The sequence below is a fragment of the Mustela lutreola genome, chromosome 7, assembly GCF_030435805.1.
Source record: "Mustela lutreola isolate mMusLut2 chromosome 7, mMusLut2.pri, whole genome shotgun sequence".
Lineage (NCBI taxonomy): Eukaryota > Metazoa > Chordata > Mammalia > Carnivora > Mustelidae > Mustela > Mustela lutreola.
Window position 1 is genome coordinate 151525544 of NC_081296.1, and position 22834 is coordinate 151548377.

Genomic DNA, 22834 nt, shown 5'->3' on the forward strand with positions numbered 1-22834 from the left:
CCCGGCCTGGCCTGGGCTACTGGGCCTGGGCACCATGGCAGACACCCCGGGGGCTGGGTGGAGCCAGGGTGGGCACGGGGTGGGCGAGCCTCTGAACCCAGCCCCGCTCTGAGGAGCGCCCGCCCCAGCAGTCCCCGCGGATGTGGCAGAACGTCCCAGTCCCTTCCCTCCGCTCTGCTCGTTCGAGTCCGCTCTTTCTCAGGGAGCAGGTGCTTCTGGGGGTGCAGGAGGAACCCACGTTTGAGGCCAGGGTGTGTGTGTGTGTGAGACGGGCGTGGGGGTACAGGCAGACGGCCGGGCCGGCGGGGTGTCCGTGAGGCTGGCTGCCGCGTTACTCGTGCAGCTCCCTGGAGGAGAAGCAGCTTCTGGTTCTTGATGGCTGGGTCTAGGCCTGGCTTACCCTCCTTCTGGAAGGTTCCCTGTGAGCTGGTATCCCCTCTGTTCCAGCAGCCCCGACTCCCTCAGGTCCAGGGGTCGCCTCCCAGCTGTGGGCTAGGTCTGTCCTGTGTCTGCGTCCCCGCTAGGCTGTGTGCTCCTGGGAGACACATTTACGGGGCACTTACAACGGGCCGGCAGGGTGTTAGCGCAAGGACATGGAGGAGGCCAGGTACGTGCGAGAGGACATGAAAGGTGCTCGTGAAAGCCATCGGCATGGGAAACCGTGATGCTGAGCATGGCCCCATGACTCCCGGGGGTGGGGTGCAGGAAGCACTAGACAGGCTGAAGGAAGCCGAGGCGGGGTCAGTGGGCCAGAGAGGCCTGGACAGGGCACACGAGGCAGGTGCAGGGAGGGGCCTGGGGAAGGAGAGGACCGGCTGGGCTGGGTTCTGAGGGCTGCATAGGAGTTCCTGCCCTCTAGGCAGAGGCAAGGCAGGGGACAGGGTGTGGTGGGTGAGGGCCTGAGCTGTTTCAGGTTCACCCTTCTCTGCTGCTGACCTGTCCTCGAACCCCCCGGGGAGCGGCCGCAGCCCTGGGAGCTGGGGAGGGTGTTGTGTGCCTTTCCTCCAGCTGAAAGTATGGGGCTCTCTGTACCTTCCTTTGCAGACATGGTTTTACTGTGTCCCAGGAGGGGTGTGGAAGCTGGTGCTGACGCGGGCCGGGCAGGGCAGGGTGAGACCCTCCGCTGTGGCGGCAGGACCGCCTTTGGAATGTTCCTCCTGGGGATATGGTGGCTTGTCCTGTAGCCCCACCCTGGGCTCTGGCCGTGCCACTTGGGAGACCCCCAAGGACGTTGAGCCTTCCAGATGTGACTGCTGCCTGGGCTCCTCACCCTCAGGGTCACCAGGCAGGCCCATGTTTGGTCAGCATGGGGACCCCGGTCCTCCCCAGTGGGCCTAGAGGACAGTGCTTGTCCACAATTCCTGGGGCTGAGTGGAACCTCGGAGGCCTGGGGACGAGGCATGGTTCCCCGGGGAGCCTTGAGGTGGGGCAGGGTGGCCTAGGGGCAGTGGATGGTGCTGGGGGTGGCCAGGCCGAGGCCGGCTGCTTCCCTCCTGCCCTGCCAGGGGCCAGGTCTGGCCTGGGGGTCCAGGGCCCAACAAGCGCCCATGAATGCAATACTCAGTGTAGCCAGACCTCGGGTTCGTTGGCGCCGACTTAGGGATCATTCAGTTACATTTCTGCTTCGTTACGGGGCTGTCTCCCTTTCTAGAATTTACTTTAGCTAATTAGTTGGAAATGCCAGAGTAGCATTGCAGATGACGGGAACATCGTACATTATCATACACGGGGCAGTTAGTGCTTGTGACGAATATTTATTGTGGCTTCTTCCCGGCTCGTGCCTCTGGGCGCTTGCAGGTGGCTGGCCCGGGGCTGAGGGCGTGGGCCTCCCCGTCCATCTGTCCCGACCACTGTGCCCACGGCGTTTCTGGAACCCGATGTGGGAGGGGCTGGCAAGTCTGGCCCTGGGGTGGGCATGCGTGTCCATGTCTGCTGCAGGGGCCCTGCTGGCCGGCAGGTCGCGGGGCCCTGGGGCGTGTCTGCCGGGGCTCCGGGGCATGCGGCTCGGGCTCCCCAGCGCACGTGCGCTCCTCAGCGGGCTCCCTCCCTCCCGCCAGGCGGAAGCAGCGGTGGCTGCCGTGGCGGTGGCGGACTCTGTCCGGGACGGTGCCCCCAGCTTGGGCTCTGACGGTGTGTCGAAGACGTGGGGCCTCAGCGGGGCCTGCAGGACGGCGCTGGTCACCCCGGCCCCGGGCACCCCGGCGGGGGGCTCCCCGGGCCCGTCAGCGGCAGCCTCCTTCTTCATTAGGTACGTCCTCTGCGGCTTCTCGGGGGGGCCTGGGTCTGGCTTGGGGCCCCCGAGCGCTGTGGGCAGGGACCTTGGCTGCCGGCCCCTGTGGCCCACGGGCCTTCCCCGTGAGAAGGGCGGCCTGGCTGCTGCCCGGTGGGGCAGATGGGGGCGGACGGGGGGACCGCTGCCACCGGGCACTATGTCAGCGGCTGTGGGCAGCGGAGACCTCTCGGCCCAGGGGTGGGATGCCACCACAGACAGGGTGCGGATCGAGTCCCTGCCCCTCCTGAGCTGGGTGACCGCGGGCAAGTCTCACAACCCGTCTGTGCCTCAGTTTACTCTGCTGTCAGATAGTGCTTTCTTCAGAGTTAAGGCAAAGGGCAGCGACTTGATGTCTGAGGAGGTTCAGCCCTGGGTGTCCTGGGGTGTGGGCTGGGGCTGCAGATTTCAGTCCGGGAGCACGGGGGCGGGACAGGGCTTGCGGGAGTGTCCGGGGATGATGGAGGACTTTGGGGAGAGCTAGGGAGGGTGTCCTGGAGGGCGGGGTCCTGGAGTGTTCCGGGGGGCCGGGTACTGGCGGCCGGCACGGTTGCTGTGGTTACAATCAGCTCCAGGAGCCGTGTCGTCCTGTCCTGCGCTGGTGGGTGCATGGGACCGGAGCCCTGGGTGTGGTTTCCCGGGGCCCTAGGTCCAGGAGATGTGGGCTGGGGCAGCCCAGGCCCGGCAGGCCCGGCAGCGGCGGGGGAGGGAAGTGTGGTGGGAGCAGGGCTCTCTTCCCGGCCCGCTGTCCCCGGGGACCGTCACCCCTCCCAGCAGGGTGCAGGGGTTCTGCAGACAGGAGGCCGAGCTCTCACCCTTCGTGGAGGCCCGCGGCTTACAGGATATAATGGTGGTAATGAACGGTAATGGTAGGACCAACCGCGGGTCACTGTCCCATTAGCAGCCCTGGCGGGCACTGATAAACTTGTCCATGAATCATGTGAGGCGGCGGGAGCCGGGCACCTTATCAGCGCGGGCTGTGGGTTTGCCTGGGGGGTGAGCGGTGCTGTGTCTCCGGCTGGTGAGTGCTCTGGCTGTGGGCTGGCGGGGGTTCTGCCCTGCAGCTTGGGGGTCCTGTGAAGGGCAGGGGAAGGGCAGAGCAGTGAAGGAGCCTCCGGGGTTCGCCTCCGTCTCCAGGGCTGTCCGTGGTGGCCACGCTCTGCGCTCCCACCGGCCGGAGGCTCTTCCGCCTTCTGGGAAGGAAGACCGGCCCTGGCGGTCCCGGTTCTGGGGGCCACACTGGCTCATTAGTAACCCCGAGCCTGCCAAGCAGGTGCTGGCCGCCTTTTGTCTCCCTGGGAGCAAGGCTGCTGCTGACCTTGGGAAGTTACCATAGAAACAAGTGCTGGGGACAGCGGGAGGCAAGTTTCCCGAAGGGGCGGGAGGCGTGCGCAGTGCCGGCTGCCATTACTTCCAGCCTGTTGGACGGCTCTGAATCTAGCCGCTTCTAGAAGAGTCCTGGGCCCAGCTGGGGGCGGGAGGTGTGTCTGATGGGGAACGCCATCCTGAGCGTTCGCCGGACTCGGGTCAGAGACCGCCTGTGCACGGGGGTCGCAGGACCCTTAAGCCGGTGTGGGGGGGAGGCTGCGGCTCAGAGAAGGGGCTAGTCCAGGGGCCCTGAGAGACTGCACCCATGGGGGCCTCCGGCATGCGCGGGGCTGCGTGCTCCGTGCTCCCACCTCTGCCCCTCGCCAGGCTCCTTAGGGACGGAGCTGAGCTCAGCCCACGCCCTGTCCCTTGGCATGGGTTCATATGGAGACAGCTTGGACCGCAGCATGGCGTGGGCAGGGACAGAGCCGAGTGCTGTCCATGCTGTTGGGGACAGTCCATGGAGGTGGACTTGGAGGGCTGAGTAGGAGCCAAGGGGAGGCAGAACGGGGTGAGGTTGGGCGTGTGGGTTCCCTTTGTTCCTGGAGCACCACCTGCGGGTCCTGACCTGGCCTCCGGCCTTCCCATGACCTCTGAGCTCCTCGCCCCGGTGTGGGGAAAGCGAGGTGGAGTGTGGCTGCAGGGGGGCCGGGTGTCCAGGACCTCGTTCACGCTCATGGGCCACCGAGCGGGGCTGAGGCTGGGCGCCCCGCACCCCTCACCCGCATCCCTCAGTGGGGCCTGCCGGGCCGTTCGGGCATGGTGGCCACGGCTGTGGTAGGAGCGCGGGGTGCCGACCCGACCAGAGTTCTGAGAAGGCCGGGCTACATGGCGCGGGCGGCCAGAATTACATTTTTTCTGGAGGATTTCGTCACCTTGACCCCTTCCTGAGCCCTCTGGCTCCCAACTCGCAGGTTGTCCTCTTCCAAGATGTCTCCATTAGTGGTCGCTTGGACCTTTCTGGGGACCCCCTCCCAAATTCCTGAATGTAGAGGCTTTGGAAGAATGGCTGGGGTCTCCTGGGGAGGGGCCGGGAGGGGGAGGGGTGAGGTTTCCTTCAGGTGCCGGGACCGCCCGCTGCACTCACAGCTGCTCCCCCACCCCAAGTGCAGCCCCCGTGGAGCCCCCTCCGTGGTGTCTGCCTGGACCCCTGGCCCACGGAATGGCCAGCCCGGCACCCAGCAGAGGTGGGGAACCAGAGGGGTGCTGCCCGGGGCCCGCAGAGCGGGAGGGCTCAGACGGAGGAAGCCTCAGTCTCTGGGTGAGGTTCCCAGGATTTGCCAGAAACGCCAGCCATGGTAGGAGGGGTCTGGCTATGGGGACCTTGGTCCCTGGTGTCAGCCGTCTAGGTCCTCTTGGCAGCCCTGCACCTCTGGGCCCCCCGCGGGCAGATCTGGGGGCTCTTGGCACCTGTGGGTGGCAGTTCCCCATGGGGTGGATGCTGGGGGTGGGGCGTGGCCGGGGTCTCCTCCCCAGTTAAGCAGCTCTGGGTTGGCCCCGCCCAGCGCTCTCCGAGTCAGAGGAGTCCCCAGACCCTCCCATGGGAAAGGGCCTGGCCATCAAGGCCAGCTGCCCCAGAAACCACCTTCTGGTTGGGAAGAGGCACTTCTTGTTTATAACAAGGCAAATTACTCCCTGGGGGGCGTGGGAGGTGCCCGGCCCCCAGCCTCTCTCATTCATTCCTCCATTCGCTCACCGCACACCCGCACACCCGTTCATCTGTTCACCACACACCCGCCTCTCCCTGCACCCGCTCACCCGCGCCCCTGCTCCGTGCACCCGCTCACCCGCACCCCTGCTCCGTGCACCCGCTCACCCGCGCCCCTGCTCCGTGCACCCGCTCACCCGCGCCCCTGCTCCGTGCACCCGCTCACCCGCGCCCCTGCTCCGTGCACTCGCTCACCCGCGCCCCTGCTCCGTGCACTCGCTCACCCGTGCCCCTGCTCCGTGCACCCGCTCACCTGCACCCCTGCTCTTTGCACCCGCTCACCTGCACCCCTGCTCCGTGCACCCGCTCACCCGCGCCCCTGCTCCATGCACTCGCTCACCCGTGCCCCTGCTCCGTGCACCCGCTCACCCGCGCCCCTGCTCCATGCACTCGCTCACCCGTGCCCCTGCTCCGTGCACCCGCTCACCTGCACCCCTGCTCTTTGCACCCGCTCACCTGCTCCCCTGCTCCGTGCACCCGCTCACCCACACCCCTGCTCCGTGTACCCGCTCACCTGCACCCCTGCTCCTCCATGCACATGCTCACCCGCACGCACCCCTGCTCCTCCTCGCACCCGCTCACCCACACCCCTGCTCCATGCACCTGCTCACCCGCACCCCTGCTCCTTGCACCCGCTCACCTGCACCCCTGCTCTTTGCACCTGCTCACCCGCACCCCTGCTCCTCCATGCAACCCCACATCCACTGACCCACATACCTGCTGAGCCACTGACCTGTGTTCCCATGCACTCGCTTACGCATTCACTGGCCCACTGACTCACCCTCTCACTCACCCACACCCCCAGGCCATGTCAGGGCATCCTGAGCTCCCCGTGTTGCCTTGGGCTTGTCAAACTCCTGCCCTTGGGAGACCCTGCCTGGTGGATGGACACAGCCACAGGAACTTGTGTCTTGTGTCACAGAACAGGGACTGGTTCCTATAGTAGCAGGAGGCAGAGGTTCTGCCAAAGCCCAGTTTGGGGGCATCAGGGCCGGCTTCCTGGAAGAGGGTCTTCTGAGGGGTGAAGTTGCTGTTTGTCTGGCTTCTTTTCCGGCCACTCAGACTTGCCTCCACTCCCCTGCCAGTCTCGCCTCCTGCTCCTCCTCCCCCTGCAGGTCCCACCCTGGGCCCCCAGGCTGTCCTGGGCCTGGGTGTGGTGCTCTGTGAGGCCCCAAATCACCACCCCCTGTTCCCTGTGACTTCACTGCTCAGAAACCAGGTCTGGGCCTCCAGAAGGCTGCAGGCCCAGAGGTGCAAGGGCCGGCCTGACCCCCAGAGGCCCCCTCCCTTGCCTGTCCAGACCTATGGACTGAGGTGCAGCCGCTGGGCTTGTACCAGTAGTTACCAGGGGCCTGGATTCCATCAAAGGGGAGCGCGCAGTCCGGGGCCCTTGTTAATGCAGCCGCACGCCTTTGAGTCATGCCTGCTGGGACGAGCCTGTGAGAGCAGGACCCAGAGGGCCGGGCGGGCCAGGGCACAGCTCCTTAGCTCCCTCGGGGGCTGACCACAGGGCTGGGGAGGGAGGAGGGGGTGCCCTGGGTTAGATCAGACTGCAGGGTGGAGATACCTGGCCCATAACATTCCAGACTCCCAGGGCTGGCGGGTCCTCAGAAGGTGCCAGGCCCCACCTCTGTCCAGGCATGACTGGGATGTGTCCAGTGGGGAAGGACATGTCCCCACGCTGCAGTGCTAGGGCCCTGAGGGTGGCCTGCATGTGCCGAGGTCTGTGCTGCAGACCCCTGGCTCTTGAGAGGGTCACAGAAGGGGCAGAGCCCTCATGGCCTGCTGTGGGACCCACTAGGCAAAGCTCTGCCCTTTGGTTGTGGCCTTTGCAGACTGGAGGCTCCAGCCGAAGTTGCTCTGGCCTCGCCCAGTCCCTCACCCATCAGCCACAGGTCTGCATCCCCTGGAGGCTTCAGGTTGTGCGTTCACACCGCTGCAGGGCCCAGGCTGACCCTGCACGACCCGGGGCGGGGAGCTTTCGGGGGTGGGGGGTCATGCCTTAGCCGAGGCTGTCTGCTGGTCTGTCCAATCAGCTTGAGGACCTGACTGACGCCCTCCCATGCATGCTGGGGTTGGGCGGCCCCTTGGTGCTGCCCTTTCCCCAAATCCTGGGAACAGGCCCCATGGCACTTCCATTTACAGAAGACGAAGTGAGTCCCTGGGTCCTGGTTGACCTTCGCAGGCTCAGCTTAGTTCCCTGGGCCGCGCTTGCACCTGTGGACTTCCGCCCTCCTGGGCAGTCCTACCCCCGGGGGCAGTGCGAGGCAGGGGGGCTGGGGTGCCTGTTGAGGGCTCATTCTCCGGCTCGGGGCTACAGCTCCTTCCCATGTGGCGTAGCTCAGGGTGTTTGGAGTCCTGGACGGGTGTCGAGGCTGGGCGGCAGTCAGGGTGGAGGAGCCCTAGGCTCCCACAGCCCCCTGCCCAGCCCTCACGGCCCCCAGGGTCGGTCCCATGGCCGTTTGGGTTGTGGCCGCTCCCGTGGCCTTCTTAGAGCTGCTCCTGCCGTCCACTCACTCCCACTCATGCATTCCGCCCCCAGGGGACTCTCTCTGTCACCGCTCGGCCGCTGGTCCGCTGGGTGACTCTCCGGCAGGCGGAGGAACAAGGGTGGGTTTTTTCCTTGCAGGCGGTTGTGAGGTTTACAAGTAGGTGGGAATTGGGCTCATGCGGGCTTGTGGTCCGAGAGACCAAGCACCCCAGCTCAGGGCTCCCGCACCCCGAATTGCTGGGGCTCCTCCTGGGGTGGGCCCCACCTGCAGACCCCCACCCCAGGCGCCCACCGGCACCCCGCCCCCGCTCTGTTACGGGTCTGCCCTGTCAGAAATTACTTTTATTTCCCGCCACGACGCCCAGCTCAGAGGAAAGCCGTCCCCGGGGGCTCTTGGAAGACAGCTCCTAGTTAAGCTGAGCAAGACCGCGGAGCAGGAGCCTTGCTGAGGGCTGGGCGGCTCCGCGTGGGCAGGCCCTGTTGTGGGCGTGCTTCGGAGGTAGGGCTCTGGGGTGGCAGTGGGTCCTGCAGGGAGCCGGGCAGAGGTGCAGGTGGGTGTTGGTGGGGGCGTCAGCCGGGGGCTCAGATCGCATCCCAATCTCTCTCTTGGGCCCCCGCCCGCGGGAACGGGGCGACGGAGGCCAGGCCCTCCGGGCGGTGGGAGTGGCGTGCGAATATGGCCCCGGCCCATCTGTGTCCCTGCTGTACCCCGCGCAAGGGGCCGCCCTTGGTGGAGGGTGGGTGCTCCGCCAGGCCAGCTCTCCCTTGGGGCCCCGGGAGAGAGAGATGGCTGGCCGGCTGCAGGAGCCGCGGTGGGGAGAGCCTGGCAGGAGGGTCCGTGGGAGTCACGGCCCCGGGTGTGGTGGGCCTGTGGTGGGCACGCGTGTGTGGGAGGGCGCCCTGGGACTCGGGAACCTTGCCTCTCACAGGTGCGCCGGGAGCCTCTCTGGGGTCAAGGAAGACCCCGGGGTCTGGGGAGGACTGTGGGTCCCCTGGGGACGCTGTGGGGCTGGCAGGTTCCAGTGCTAGGCTGAGTGTGGGGCCGGAGGATTGTGGGCAGAACCCAGAGGGCTGCAGAGGAGAGGGCGGTGGGTCGGGGCCTGGGGGCCACGGGATCAGGGGAAGTGGGCTTCGTGGAGCTTCTCCTGGCCACCGGCACGGCCTAGGGTTCCTTGGTTGCCTTGGCTTCTCAGGGCTGCGCACAGGCGCCTGCGCTGGTTGTGTCAGCATGTGCTAGCGGTGGGGAGACTGAGGCACAGAGAACAGGTCACCATGCCCGGGTCGCACAGCCTGGGAGGAGCTGACCCTCGCACGCTCCAGCCAGCCCCCCACCCCGCAGCAGGGCCGATTGAGGTTGGTGGGAGGAAGGTGCGCTCAGGGCAGGGTGGGGGGAGGGGAGGGGCGTCTGCCGCCTGGCCTGGCAGGGACGTGGCCGTGGGGCCGACCTGGGGCAGGGCAGGCGCCCAGGACAGCCGAGAGCCCCACCTGGTTCCTCTCCTCCCCTCCTCAGGGCTGCCCAGAAGCTCAGCCTGGCCTCCAAGCGCAAGAAACCTCATCCGCCGCCGGCCCCTTCTGCCCGCAGTGCCTCCCCGTACCCCACGGACTTCAGCGGGGTCCTGCAGCTGTGGCCGCCCCCCACACCCCCCTGCTTGCTCAGGGCCGCCTCCAAGGTTAAGGACAATCCCGGCAGTATCGGAAAGGTAGACCCACCGCTGATGTGGGGGTGACCCCTGGGGCTTGGGGGTGGGAGGAAGCTAGGGGTGTCCAGGGAGGTGCTGGGAGGGGTGCTGGGTGTGGCGGGACCCTGTGTCCTCCCAGGTTGGACGAGGTGGGCTGCAGGCCGGGAGACCGAGGCCCGGGTCCACCTTGGAAGCTCGGGACCTGACAGGAGCCTCAGAGACTGTGGTGGGGCTTCAGGAAACGGGTGGGGGTTCCAGGGGCTCGTGCTGGTTTCATTGGGGTGGGACAGCCAGGGCTCCCCGGGACTGGGGTTGGGCTCTGACCCCTGGGGACCCCCATACTCTGTGTCTGTTGGCATGCTGCCCTGAGGTGGGGCTCCCGGGAAGAGATGGGACCCCTCCAGGCCACCGTGTGATCATCTGGTCAGGTGGGGAAACTGGGTCTGGGGGGTGCAGGGAAGGGCCTTGCCTTGGAACAGGCTGGCTGGTCCCTGGCTCCGACCCCTGGCTCCCGTGGCCTTTAGCCCAGACTAGGCTTTTGTCTGGGCCCCGGTCCAGTTTTGTCCGGTCGCTTGTAACTGCACCCCGGCCTCACTCAGGGTCCTGCGGGCATGGGTTGTGTGAGCGTGTTTTGAGGTGCCCATGGGGGGCGGGGGGCCGAGGCACGCCCCACAGCTCTGGGCAGGAGGACGGCCCCGCCCGAAAGCACACCCTGAGCTTTTTCCTGACTTTCTGCCCATGCTGCTCCCATGGGCCACTCCAAGGTACACCCCTGAGGGTGGTTGGGGGTTGGGGTGGGCCCACTGTGGGCCCATACCCCGGCACCCCGGCACCCCACACCCCCGGCCTCTCCAGCGCCCAGAGGCTAACCCCCCGCAGAGGTGGTTGGCTGGGTTCAGGCTCTCCCCAGCAGGCCCGCCCTACCCTGCCTGGGAATGGCCTCCAGGGCCTTGGGCTCCTGGTGACCCTGAGGGGCCGCAGGCCTGAGCCACACCCCCGAGTCTTGTGGTGACTCTGCCAGGCTGCTCCTTCTGGAAGCCTTTTCTCACCCTGTCACCCCCAAGCCCTCACGAGATTCAGAGCCTACATGGCCAAGCCTCATGGCATCGGTGTCCCTGGAGCTAGAGGAGGGACTCTCCGCCCCGCCGCTGGGCCGGGGAAGTGCCTGGGCGGTGGTGGGCACACTCAGCTGGACAGGGCAGAGTGGCTGCAGGGGAAGGGCTCCAGCAGCTCTGGGGCCTGGCTCTGACCTTGGCCTGCTCACTTGGCAGGTCTGGACCATCTGTCTGAAAGCAGGGGTGGGTAGGGGTGGGCCGCGCTTCTCCAGCACCGGGCCACCTCCTCCTGGGGCCCGGTCTCCACCTAAGTATTCTGGGGCTGGGAGCTCCTCCCTTTTCTACGTGGTAGACTAGCCCCCTCCCCTCCCCCTGCCCCAGTCCCTCCATACAGGGAGCCCCTGGCCACCAGCCCACCCGCTGCCTACCCCCCTCCAGCCTGTCCCCCCCCCCCCCCCCGCCTCCCTGGATGTTATTTGCACGAATGTCACAGTCAGAAATGCCTCCTGAAAGGCATTTCATATTGTCACAGAAAAGAAGTTAGATTACGCTCGATTTCTGACATTAATGTGCTACTTAAGATAATTCATCATCTCGCAGTATTAAAAAAGACATCCTTTCTGTGGGTGCGGAGCGGCGCCCCTCCCCCCTCGCTGCCTGGGCCACCTCTTAGGAGTGGAAGTCCTTTTTTATGCAAAACGTGTTTTTTCCCTACCTGGCAGCCATTCAGCGCTGCTTTGTAATATCTGAACATTTGGGGGAGAGACTCAGCCGCCTTGTCTCCTGTGAAGACCCTGTCATTTCCTGAAAGAGAGGATCCTTACAGACAATGGCCCGTGCGTTCAGCTAGGATGGGGTGGCCTGCCGGGGGCCGCCTGTCCCCTCCACGCAGGGTGGAGTCCCTGCGTGCGGACTCGTGGCTGGCTCCCGGCACCACCGGGGCCGTTTCTGCGCTGCAAGCGCCCCTCCTCAGCCCCCCAGGAACCCCCTCCAGCCCGCACAACCCATTTGGCTCCTGAAGTGGCGGGGAGTTCATGCTGAAAAAAAATCGCCAGAAATTACCGGAAAGTGCACATTTTTGCCTGCTTGGCGGCAGCCTTTGGAAATGAAGTAGTTTTGTTCGTGTCGTCGGGAATAAAAGAATCGATTCTCGCCCAGGTTCGGGGAGTGCGGCGGGAAAGCGTTTCTTAGGCTTCTCCCCCGAGAGCGCGTCCCCTCCTTCCTGGAGCGATTTTGCACGTCAGTTTGCCACGTGCTGAAGGGGAGGAGATGGGCCTCGTGCAAACCACCCACAGTAAACCAATTCCGCCGCGTTATGTATCTGTCACTTACAATTAAACCCGTGAAAAATATTGGCTCTGAAATGAGTCGGGTAATTTGATTTATGCCGTAGTGGAGAAATCGAAGGTTTCATCGGGGAGTGGAAGGTGGTGTCCTTCAGCAGAACGTCGCATCTGGTGTCCTTCCCCACAGGGGCCCTAGAGCCCTGGGGCTCCTCTGGGTCAGGGGGTGCCCCCGGGGCTGGGAAGAAGATGCAGCTTGGGCTGGTTCTTCTCCATGCGGGTTTTGGGGTGTCTCTAGCACAGCGTGCCAGGCGCTTGTGTCTAGGTTCCAGCCCCCCTCCCTGCTGAGCCTCTGTTCCCTCGAGGGTGTTGGGGCTGGTGGCCCAGCCATGGGGACGCCTGTCTTCTGCAGACCCGGCACGGGGTGGGGGGTGGGGGGCACACTTTTGTGTCTGTTTTTGTATTTTAGGGTCACACAGGAGCAGAGGCTGCTTGGCCCCTGACCAGGGCCCCAAGCTAAGGCCCTGTTCTGTCCCCCGTGCTCCCCGACCTGCGCCCCCTCGCCGTGCCTCAGTGTCTCCAGCTCTCCCCGTCAGAGCTGAGCTCTCCCTCTGGGGACCACCATGTGTGTCTTTCCTGCCGGCCCCCGGATGCCGCCATGCCTGGGGTTTGAGTTGGGCTCCCTAGCTGGCTCTGGGGTCAGAGCCCTGGTGCCCTAGGCCATCCCCCTTGTGTGCCTTTGTAACTCCGGTCAGACGTTGCTGTCAGGGTGTCAGGGCGGGGAGATGCACTCAGGGCTCCCGCTTGGCCTGGGGCGTGGCTGGGAGGCTCTGTGGAGGAGGCAGAGGCCCGACTAGGGGCAGGAGCTGCCAGCCGAGGTTGGGAGATGGGGTGCAGGGAGGTCCAGGGTGGGAGATGCACCCCTGGGGGCTCCGAGAAGGGGCCCTGCTGGCTGGGACTAGGGGCTGTGTAGTGGGGCCTGTTCTGCTTGCCCCTCCGGCTTCCCGTGTCCCTCTGCCCTCGGTTTGGGATCTGGGATTGGAGGAGAACCACTCTCAGGCTGTATGACCTGGTGTCACCGTCGACTTGTCCGCGTGTTTCCTCCCTCCTTAAGCCTCAGTGGGCCTGGGCTGGGGGTGGCCGCGCTGGCCGGTGGCTAGGGAAGCCGGAAGAGCTGCGCCCTGGGTGTGGGGCTGCTTCTGGTCCCCAAAGCTCTGTGCCTCTGGGTTGAGCTCACTTAGCTTCCAGCTCTGCCTCGGACACCGTGGAGGGTGTGGAGGACCCCCAGGTCAAGGGCAGGTGGGGTGCCCTTGGGTACCATCTCCCACTTTCGTCCCTCTGTTCACTGAGGTGCCAGGAGGTTTTTCACTTTGGTTGCACCACCATCCCCCAGCACTGTCCTGTCCGCCCAGCCCAGTGCTCCTGCGGACCCCCTCCCCGCCCTCCCCGACCTGTGCTCCCCCGTCCTGCGTCATCACGTCCTCCCCCGTTCTTCTCTCTCATTCTGTCCTCCCCAGCCCAGTGCTCCCCCGTCCTCCCCCACCCCCTGCTCCCCCACCACACCCTTGTGCTCCCCTGTCCTGGCCCCTCCTTCTCTGCTGACCGCCCCGCACCAGGCTAGCGCCGCCTCCCAATGAGCCTCGCTTTCTGCCTGTCGGGCTGATCTCATAGGGGACCTGCCGTGGCCAGAGCTGGGACGCAGGCACCCGCATTCCTGCGGTGGGGATCCCCGTGCCGAGGCCTGGCCCGCTGTCTCCGCTCGCGCGAGCTCTTCCTGGCCTATAATTAGCGGCCGCTGGGCTGGTGGCCGCGGCTCAGGCGCGCGCTCGCTCCCGCCCGCCTCCTGCAGGTGAAGGTCATGCTGCGGGTCTGGCCCGCACAGGGGGCGCAGCCCTCGGCCGAGTCCGCGTCCTTCCTGAAGGTGGACCCACGCAAGAAGCAGGTGATCCTGTACGACCAGGCTGCTGGGCCCCCCCCCGGCAGCTCGGGCCCCCGACGAGCCTCCGCCGCGGCTCCCAAGATGTTTGCCTTCGATGCTGTCTTCCCCCAGGACTCGGAGCAGGTGAGGGGCCGGCGCCAGGCCTGCCCTTGCGTCTGGTGCCCAGGGAGGAAAAGGAGGGGTAAGAGTGAGGCCCAGTGGTCCGGGCCCGGCCTGTGGTGTGTTTCCCTCCTTGGCTCGGGCCTGGGGGCCTCCTCCCCTGCTGGTGCTGTTGTCGGGCCGTTTGCAGAAGTGCTGGATTTTCTGTGGGCTCCGGGGAAGCTTTGGGAGCAGGGTTTGCTGTCTGCCGGGTGCACGTGAGCATCGGGGGTGCGGTGAGGGCCGTGTCCCAGGTTGCCCCACGAGGGCGGTGTGAGCTGTGCGCCCGACTGGCCCACGCCGTGTGTGTCGTGCGAGTGCGTGGAGAGCTCCGAGAGCTGGGGCCTGTGTGTGCCAGCCTGCCCGCCTTCTGAGCTGCCGGCCGGCGCGGGATGGGGACAGGCAGGCGTGGCGGGAGGCTGGGTGTCGGCCCCGTGACCCCCGTGCCAGCCTGGTGCCCTGTGCTCCTCGCTCAGGCTGAGGTCTGCTCGGGGACCGTGGCTGACGTGCTCCAGTCAGTGGTCAGTGGGGCTGATGGCTGCATTTTTTCCTTCGGCCACGCGAGCCTTGGTAAGCGTTCCCCATCTTTCCTGTCCGCAGTCTCTGGGCCTCTTGCAGGAAGGACGGGGGAAATGGGTTGTCCCATGCGGGCAGGGGGTGGGCCCAGGACCGGGGGTGGGGGCACGTGGAGAGAAAGCCCCCTGCTCCTAGGCGGCAGGGGGACCCTGGTCTCGGTGTTCCCAGGTTGGACCTGGGAGCAGCTGGGCGTGGCTGGGCTCTGAGGGCGTGTCAGGGTGAATGTGGGGGCCTGACACGTCCGTGCGCCCCCCAGGCAAGTCCTACACCATGATCGGGAAGGACAGCTCGCCCCAGAGCCTGGGCGTTGTGCCCTGTGCCATTTCCTGGCTCTTCAGGCTCATCGAGGAGCGTAGGGAGAGGACGGGCACCCGCTTCTCAGTGCGCGTGTCTGCGGCGGAGGTGTGCGGCCCCGACGAGAGCCTGCGGGACCTGCTGGCCGAGGCGGCCTCCGGCAGCATCCAGGACTCCCAGTCCCCGGGCGTGTACCTGCGGGAGGACCCTGGGTGTGAGGTTCAGGTACGCCACCGGCTTCGCGGCCACGGGGTTGGGGGACAGTGAAGACAGCCTCCGGGAGGCAGGCCTGAGTTCCAGCTTGTGCACTGCCCTCCCCAGCTGCCAAACCAGAGCGAGCTTCGGGCTCCCACGGCGGAGAAGGCCGGCCTGTACCTGGACGCGGCGCTGGCGGCCCGTGGCTCCCGCCGGCCCGGCTGTGGCTCTCACCTGGTCTTCACGCTGCACGTCTACCAGTACCGCGTGGAGAAGTGCGGCCGCGGTGGGAGTAGGTGTCGGCTCGCGCGCCCCCGCCGGCCCTCCCCGCGGTGCCTGGGGTTGGGGGAGCCCAGGGGTCCGGGGTATCTGGGGGTCTGGGATCAGGGGGTCCGGGGCCGTTCCCCCACCTTCCCACCCTGTGCTTTCAGTGTCTGGAGGCCGCAGCCGCCTGCACCTCATCGACCTGGGCGGGTGTGAGGGGGCGCCTGGCCGGGGCGGGGAGGCCCCTGGGGGACCCTCGTGTCTGCCTCTGTCCGCCTTGGGCAGTGTCATCCTGGCCCTGGTCAGCGGAGCCAAGCATGTGCCCTATAGGTGAGTGGCAGGCTCCTTGGTGGGTAGTGGCGAGGTGGCCCCCTAGGAGCTAGCCAAGGGCGTGGCAGGTGCACCCAGGGTGCCTGGACCGCTGAGCTCCTGGGGCCTGGCTGCCCGAGGGCCGGATGCCAGAGCTGGGCCTGGGCTCCAGGCATGACTCCGTCCCGGGGAGAGGCCTGCCTCCTTCCTTCCCTCCGCCCCGCCGCACCCCCATGCCCAGCCTCCCGCCCTGACCTCCCCTCCCCAGGCCTGCAGCCTCTGAGCGCCCCTCGCCCCCAGGGAGCACAGGCTCACCCTGCTGCTGCGTGAGTGCCTGGCGGCCCCCAGCTGCCGGACCACCATGATCGCCCACGTCTCAGACGCACCCGCTCGCCACGCCGAGACGCTCAGCACCGTGCAGCTCGCTGCCCGCATCCACCGGCTACGTAGGAAGAAAGTCAAGGTTGGCTCTGTCTCTCCTGCCTGCTCCTCCCGCCCCCGAGAGCCCTGTGAGGGCCCCTGCCCAGCATGGTGAGGGACCTGCCGCCCATCCCTGGCTGGGCTCCCCATGTGCCCCTGGACAAGGCAGGGGGCTATGCCCCAAATCACCTGGCACCCAGGGCTACACTGGAATCGCTCCCAAGGGGGGCCTGCGGTTGCCGTGTACCCGCTGGGGGTGGCCCGTGTCCCTCCGGAGCCAGCCAGCAGGGCACTCCCTGGGCAGCCCTCGGCGGGAGCATGTCCTTCCCCTGGCTGGGATGCGTAGATGGGGCGGTGGGGAAGGTGGCCGCTCACGCAGGCCTGCTCTGTCCCCAGTACGCGTCCAGCTCCTCCGGCGGGGACAGCTCCTGCGAGGAGGGCCGTGCCCGCCGCCCCCCGCACCTGCGGCCCTTCCACCCCCGCTCCGTGGCCTCGGAGCCCGGCCGCCTGGCTTCCAGCTCGCCCGGAGACCCCGACTACTCCTCCAGCAGCGAGCAGTCCTGCGACACGGTCATCTACGTGGGGCCCGGCGGGGTGGCCCTGTCAGACCGCGAGCTCACCGATGACGAAGGGCCGCCCGACTTCGTCCCCATCATCCCCGCGCTCCGCCGCCGCCGGCCCTCCGAGGGCCCGAGGGACGCCGACCACTTCCGCTGTAGCACCTTCGCGGAGCTGCAGGAGCGGCTGGAGGGCATCGACGGCAGCGAGGGTGTCCCCGGGGCAGCCCCGGCCGGCCCAGCCTGCGGGGGCAGGAGGCCCTCACCACCCGAGGCCGGCGCTCCCAGGAAGGCGGCAGGCTCCCCGCTGGCGGCCAGCACGCCTCGAGGCAGCCCCGCCCCAGACGCCTGCCGGGGTGCTCTGGAACCCTCTAAGGCTGGTGCCGACCGGAGGGATCTGCTGGTGCCGGACAAGGCCGCTGGGGTTGGGGGTAGGAGGCCACTGCCCAGCCCGGCCCCTCCGCCTCCTCGGCAGCTGGAAGCCAGCAGAGCGCCGGAGGACCCGGGGGGAGGGAGCGCGGACGGCGTGCTGCGGACACCCCCCGTGGGCAGGAGCGGGCAGGCAGGCAGCCCCCGGCCCCCCGCACACGGCCGCCGTCTGGAGCGGAGCCTGCTGACCACCACAGTGACACTGCAGCAGCCCGTGGAGCTCAATGGCGAGGATGAGCTGGTGTTCACGGTGGTGGAGGAGCTGTCCCTGGGGGCGCTGGCCGGCTCCGGCCGCCCCAGCAGCCTGGCCAGCTTCGGCAGCAACTGCTCTCTGCAGGCCGTAGCCTCGGGGTCCAGGCCGGTCAGCATCATCAGCAGCATCAGCGATGAGCTCGAGGCTTACACCGCACAGGCTGCGGGCGCACCCTCGGAGGGGGCGGGCCGGGCTGGGAGCAGCCAGGGCACCTCGGTCAGTTCCTGGCTCAGCGAGGTCAGCATCTGCATGGACGACCGCTGGAGCCCCGCACCCCCGCCTACCTTCCGGGCTGGCCGGGACTCGCCAGCGGGGCCCGACCCCCTGGGCACCCCTGTCCCGGGCGGCTCCCCGGACGAGGGCAGCTGTCGGTTCCCGGAGCACAGCAGACCGGATGGTCCTGGCCCGGCCCAGAGTCCTCACCCTGGGGACGTGGCTTCTGCGGCCCCTGCCCGACCTGGTAGGGAGTCCCCAGCCGCATCCCCGTGGGGGGCGGCCCCCGCACAGACGATCCATTCCAGCCTCCCCCGGAAACCGAGGACTTCCTCAGCGGCCGGTCGCGCAGGCTGCACTCGCCTGGCCGCGAGCCCACCTGGCCCCGGAGGCCTCTTCGAGGACCCCTGGCTGCTCCGGGCAGACGAATGTGGCCCATGCCAGGGGCCCTCGGCCGGCAGGGCCCCCAGCCCAGCCCCAGTGCTGGCTTGTGCCCGGAGGGTGGTGGACGGCTGTGAAGTGGCAGTCGGGGCGGCCCCGAGGCCAGAGGCCGTAGCCCAGATACCCCCGCTACGGAGGGGGGCCACCACGCTGGGTGTGACCACACCCGCCGCATCCTGCAGGGACGTCCTGGCGGCTGCGGCCGCCTCTCTGGGCAACCCGAAGGCTGCCCCCAGCAGCAAGCGGAGCCTGGCTCCCAAGGGAAGCCTCTTCACGAGACCTGGCGGGGCAGCCCCCCCGGCCCCTCCTGTGCGCAAGTCCAGCCTGGAACAGAAGAGTAGCCCAGCGCTGACTGCTCCCCAGGGTGGGGGCCCTACCCGGGCTGCGGCTGCTGCCCTTCCCCGAGGAGAGGAGGAGGCCAGGGCTGGGAGCCGGGCGGACCACTCTGTCACCAGGGCCACGTCCAGCCTGAAGGCCCGGGCGGGCAAGGTGGAAGCCGCGAGCCGGCCCAGCGCCCATGGCTCTCTCGAGCGGTGCGAGGGTCCGGCGCACGGCAAGGCCAGGGAGGCTCCCGGGAGGGCCCGGGCTGTGCCCAGGTTGGGTGTTCCGTCCCCCAGCTCCGTGCCTGGGCCTGCTCCAGGCTGTAGGGGCAGCCCGGCCAAAGGCATGGGGGCCCCCAAGCCCCCAGCCGGCGGGAGCAAGGGCCGCAGTCCAGCAGTGGGTGGGTCAAGGGCCTTGTGTGCTCCCGTGAAGCCACTGACCCCAGTGGTGGGCAGGACCCCTAGTGGCCCCGTGATGGCTCCCCGGGCGGCCCCGCGGGCTGTGCCTGGTGTCGGGGCCAAGGCCAGCCGGGGCACCATCATGGGCACCAGGCAGGCGCTCCGGGCCGCCCACAGCCGCGTCAATGAGCTGGCGGCCAGCGGTGCCCCCAGCAGAGGTGGTCCCTCCTGGGGCTCGGCGGACTCGGACAGCGGCAGCGACAGTGGCGTGAATGTGGGGGAGGAGCGGCTACCCGCTGTCCCCGCGCTGCCCTCCCCCTACAGCAAGGTCACGGCCCCGCGGCGGCCCCAGCGCTGCAGCAGCGGCCACGGCAGTGACAACAGCAGCGTGCTGAGCGGCGAGCTCCCACCCGCCATGGGCCGCACCGCGCTTTTCTACCACAGCGGCGGCAGCAGCGGCTATGAGAGTGTGTTGCGTGACAGCGAGGCCACCGGCAGCGCCTCGTCCGCGCCCGACTCCATGAGTGACAGCGGGGCCGCCTCGCCGGGGGCCCGCTCCCGCAGCCTCAGGTCCCCCAAGAAGAGGGCCACAGGTGGGTGTGGGTGCGACCCCCACTGGGCCCCCTTCTGCCCCCGCGCTGTCCCCGAGGTTTGGGCCATCCCTGTCGGAGCAAGCTGCTGAGGGCTGGCGTCGCAGGTCACCCCGGTGGGGCATAAGGGGTCAGGGGAGGCCTTGGGTGTAGGGCACTCAGCCTGGGGTCTCTTGGGCTCAGGCCCAGCTGCCTGGGAGTCCCACAGCCAGTGGCGGGGTCGGGGGACCCAGTGGGTTGGGCCAGCTTCTTGCTATGCACGTGGCGGAGGAAGTGGGCCAGCGGCTGGGGCGGGGAGCAGGGAGGGACGTCCTGGGAGACGTGGCAGGGGTACCACTTGGGCCTGGGGGACTGGCGGGAGGGCTGAGGACCCGGTCCGGGGTGGCGGTGGGAGTAGGGGGTGTTGAGCAGGGCCTCGGCGTGACTGGGGTGTTGAGGGCTGTCTCCAGGAGAGGCCAGCCAAGAGGCTGCCCCCGTGTGGGCCGCTGGGGCGGCTGTCCAGGCGAGGGGGCCTGTAAGGGCTGGGGATTTCTGGACGAGCCCCTGGCCAGGCGCTGAGTCCTGGGAGCGGGCCCCAGCCCCCGCTCACCCAGCACCCCGGCCCTCTGCTTCAGGTCCACAGCGGAGACGGCTGATCCCGGCGCCCATGCCGGACACTGCTGCCCTGGGCCGCAAGCCCGGCCTCCCTGGGCAGTGGGTGGACCTGCCGCCACCCCTGGCCGGCTCCCTGAAGGAGCCCTTCGAGATCAAGGTCTATGAGATTGACGACGTGGAGCGCCTGCAGCGGCACCGGCCGCCCCCGAGGGAGGACCTGGCTGAGGTCAGGGCCGGCGGGGCCTGGGGCCCGGGGTGGGGGGCTGGTGCGGAGAGGCCCTGAGATGGCGGGGTGGGCCCCCTGGGGGTTGGCGCAGCAGCTGAGCTTGCCTTCCCCTCCTGCCCGCAGCCCTCCCAGGACGTGGAGAAGGTAGGAACCAGCCCTCCCAGCCCTGAAGCCGTGGTGGCCACCGATGCCCACCTTAGGCCAAGTGGGTGGCCGGAAGGGTCCTGAGGTCACCACGGTTGTCCCGTGGAGCTGCCCTGCTGAAGGGTCTCCCACAGCTGGGCCCCTTCGTCCTGGGCCCGGGTCCCAGGCAGGCCTTGGCAGGCTACTCTGAGAGCGTCTGGCCTGAACCTCACCTGTGGGGGACCCGGGGCTGACCCTGCCCTCCTTTGAGGCCGCACTGTAGGTTTTCCCCGGGCCCAGAGGCTGGAGGAGGGTGCCACGGCCAAAGCCGGGAGACCCCGTCGTCCTATAGGCCTGAGCCTCCTGCCTGCCCCTTGCCCCCCAGGATCTGGTGTGCGCCAGCACCCGGCTTCGGCTGGCGGAGCGCAGGCAGCAGCGGCTGCGGGAGGTACAGGCCAAGCACGAGCAGCTGTGCGGGGAGCTGGCGGAGACCCAGGGCCGGCTGATGCTGGAGCCCGGCCGCTGGCTGGAGCAGTGTGAGTCCCCCGGCCCCGGGGAGGCAAGGCTTGCAGGACCCTCATCCCTGCCCTCTGCCCTGGTTCGCCTCGCCTGCTGTCCGTCCCCGAGCCAGGCGCTTCCCTCGAGAGCTCCGGCCCCCTCCTTCACCTTGGCCCAGACGGGGACCTAGACGCTGGGCGGGGAGGGACGCCTGTCCTTGGCCCCTGACCCGCTGCTCACTGTCCCTCCCCAGTCGAGGTGGACCCGGAGCTGGAGCCCGAGTCGGCAGAGTACTTGGCGGCCCTGGAGCACGCCACGGCCGCCTTGGAGCAGTGCGTGAATGTGTGCAAGGCCCACGTCATGATGGTCACCTGCTTCGACATCAGCGTGGCCTCCCCCGCCGGCCCGCTGGCGCTGCAGGAGGTGGACGTCTGAGGCTGGGCCCCGGGACGCCGGGACGGCACGTGGGATGGAGCGAGCACGTGGCGGGGGTCAGAGGGATGAGGGTGTGGAGGGCCGGGGGCCGGCCCAGCGCGGGGGGCTCCGAGGCGATGAGCAGGAGGGAGGGGTTGGCCAGGCGGAGCGGACGGTGGAGGGGGAGTGAGCGCATGTGCCGGAGACGGGACGGTCACCACCCAGACAGCAACGCAAGTGCCTTTAACCTTGAATCGACTTCTCTCTTTTTGCGTTTGGTGCTAAGGACTCAAGACACCAGCAGACGGTGTGCTCAGGCTGTGGCCTGGGCAGCGGCAGGGGGCCGTCCGGGGCCAGGCCGGGCCCCTTCCCAGCCAAGCAGTTTCATGTAGCAGGACTGCTCTGGGCCCCGCCGGCCCAAGGGTCAGGATGCAGGACTCTTCCTTTACAGCTGTTTCCTCTCGGCAGAACTGGCCCCGGGGGTCACCAGACCACGGTCTGCATCCTTGCTGTGGATCGCGTGGGGTCCTCCGGGGGGGATGGCCCGTGTTCCCTCCCCCCCGGGACCTGCTCTGTCCTGAGGATACAGAGAGGGCAGCGCCCACAAGGCGCCTTCTTCTACGGCAGGAATTCTTACCAAAACCACAAGCAAAAAACAAAACCAACACGCACACACACACACACACAAACAATGGGGGGTAAGGGTTTTGTAAAGGTTCTGTTAGGTTCATATTTTTATATCATTTTGCCTATAAATGCAGTATTTGCAGTGGGAATTTGGAGACAAATGATCTATGTTTTTATGGTTTTCTATGGAAGGTATCCCTCAGGCCAGGCTCTTTCTGGGGGGGCGCCCGGTGGGGGCAGGGGTCCGTGGGGGGCTCTTCTTGCCAAATGCAGACCGGGAGGGCGCCTGCCGACGTACGTGTGTCCCCGTCACAATGGGCTCTGTTTTCTGACCCTTGTGCATTTTCTAGGGGCTCCCAGACCTTTGTACAAATGTGTAGATAACCTCTTGCTACGGCTTTTATTTGTGAATAAAAGACACATCCGTTGTTAAAATGGCTCCTGAGCTCACTGGGTGCGCTGCCCTCCGAGGGTCCTGGGGCGACGGGGCCTCAGACCACTGGGGACGTGTCTTCAGGACAGCAGGAGACCTGCCTTCTGCCTGCCGGCCCTGCGGGGACCAGCCTTGCAGGCGAGCGGGGACAGAGCTGTGATGGACAGACGGCAGGAAGGGCCTCCAGCCAGGCTGGGTCTCTCACCCCATTCCTCCCCTGACCCCTCCCTGACCCCCTCCCTGACCCCCTTCCTGAGCTCCTCCGTCTGAACAGCTCTTGGGGTCCCCAGGCTGAGGCAGGGATCCCGGGGCCAGGCTGGTGGGCTCCCGGGCCCTTCCCAGGGGTTGTGCTCACTGAGGAAACTGAGGCAGGTACTAGAGTGGCGCCCGGAGAGCCTCACCTCCTTCCCTCGGCCCCGCCTGTCTTTCCACGAGACGGGTGAGTAGACACACTGGACACACGGGGCGCAGGACCCCCGGAGCTGGCAGGAGCCCGCGCTGGGCGTGGCTACCCCGCCCAGCCCCCACCTCCCTGCCGGCCTCGGTTGCTCCAGCTGGTGCTCGAACCAGGGTCCTGGGCAAGCCCGCTGCTGTCCCCACCCCATCTGGGGGCCCCCCAGACTCTGGTGCGGGCACCGTGGCCCCTCGCAGCTGGCGGGACCCTTCCTAGTGAGGTCTGGGACTCCCCTTCCGGGACATCACACCGTGTGTGGCCTCTGCCTGCATTCC

General features: G+C 67.6%; 1 protein-coding gene across 4 annotated transcripts in view; it reads left to right on the forward strand.

Moving 5' to 3' along the window:
* KIF26A (kinesin family member 26A) overlaps positions 1-22107 on the forward strand; it is a 40573-nt gene extending 18466 nt beyond the window's left edge. For 2 of the 4 annotated variants that reach the window (XM_059183288.1, XM_059183291.1), the window contains exons 4-16: positions 2058-2248; positions 9347-9536; positions 13703-13915; positions 14407-14500; positions 14763-15025; positions 15122-15287; positions 15427-15589; positions 15869-16031; positions 16385-19193; positions 19805-20010; positions 20134-20154; positions 20519-20669; positions 20885-22107. In XM_059183288.1, the coding sequence (XP_059039271.1) occupies positions 2058-2248; positions 9347-9536; positions 13703-13915; positions 14407-14500; positions 14763-15025; positions 15122-15287; positions 15427-15589; positions 15869-16031; positions 16385-19193; positions 19805-20010; positions 20134-20154; positions 20519-20669; positions 20885-21066 (4812 nt within the window). In that variant the 3' untranslated portion in view covers positions 21067-22107. The remainder of the gene's footprint in view (positions 1-2057; positions 2249-9346; positions 9537-13702; positions 13916-14406; positions 14501-14762; positions 15026-15121; positions 15288-15426; positions 15590-15868; positions 16032-16384; positions 19194-19804; positions 20011-20133; positions 20155-20518; positions 20670-20884) is intronic. The other 2 variants (XM_059183289.1, XM_059183292.1) reach the window with 1 other exon arrangement.
* The last annotated feature ends 727 nt before the right edge of the window (positions 22108-22834 follow it).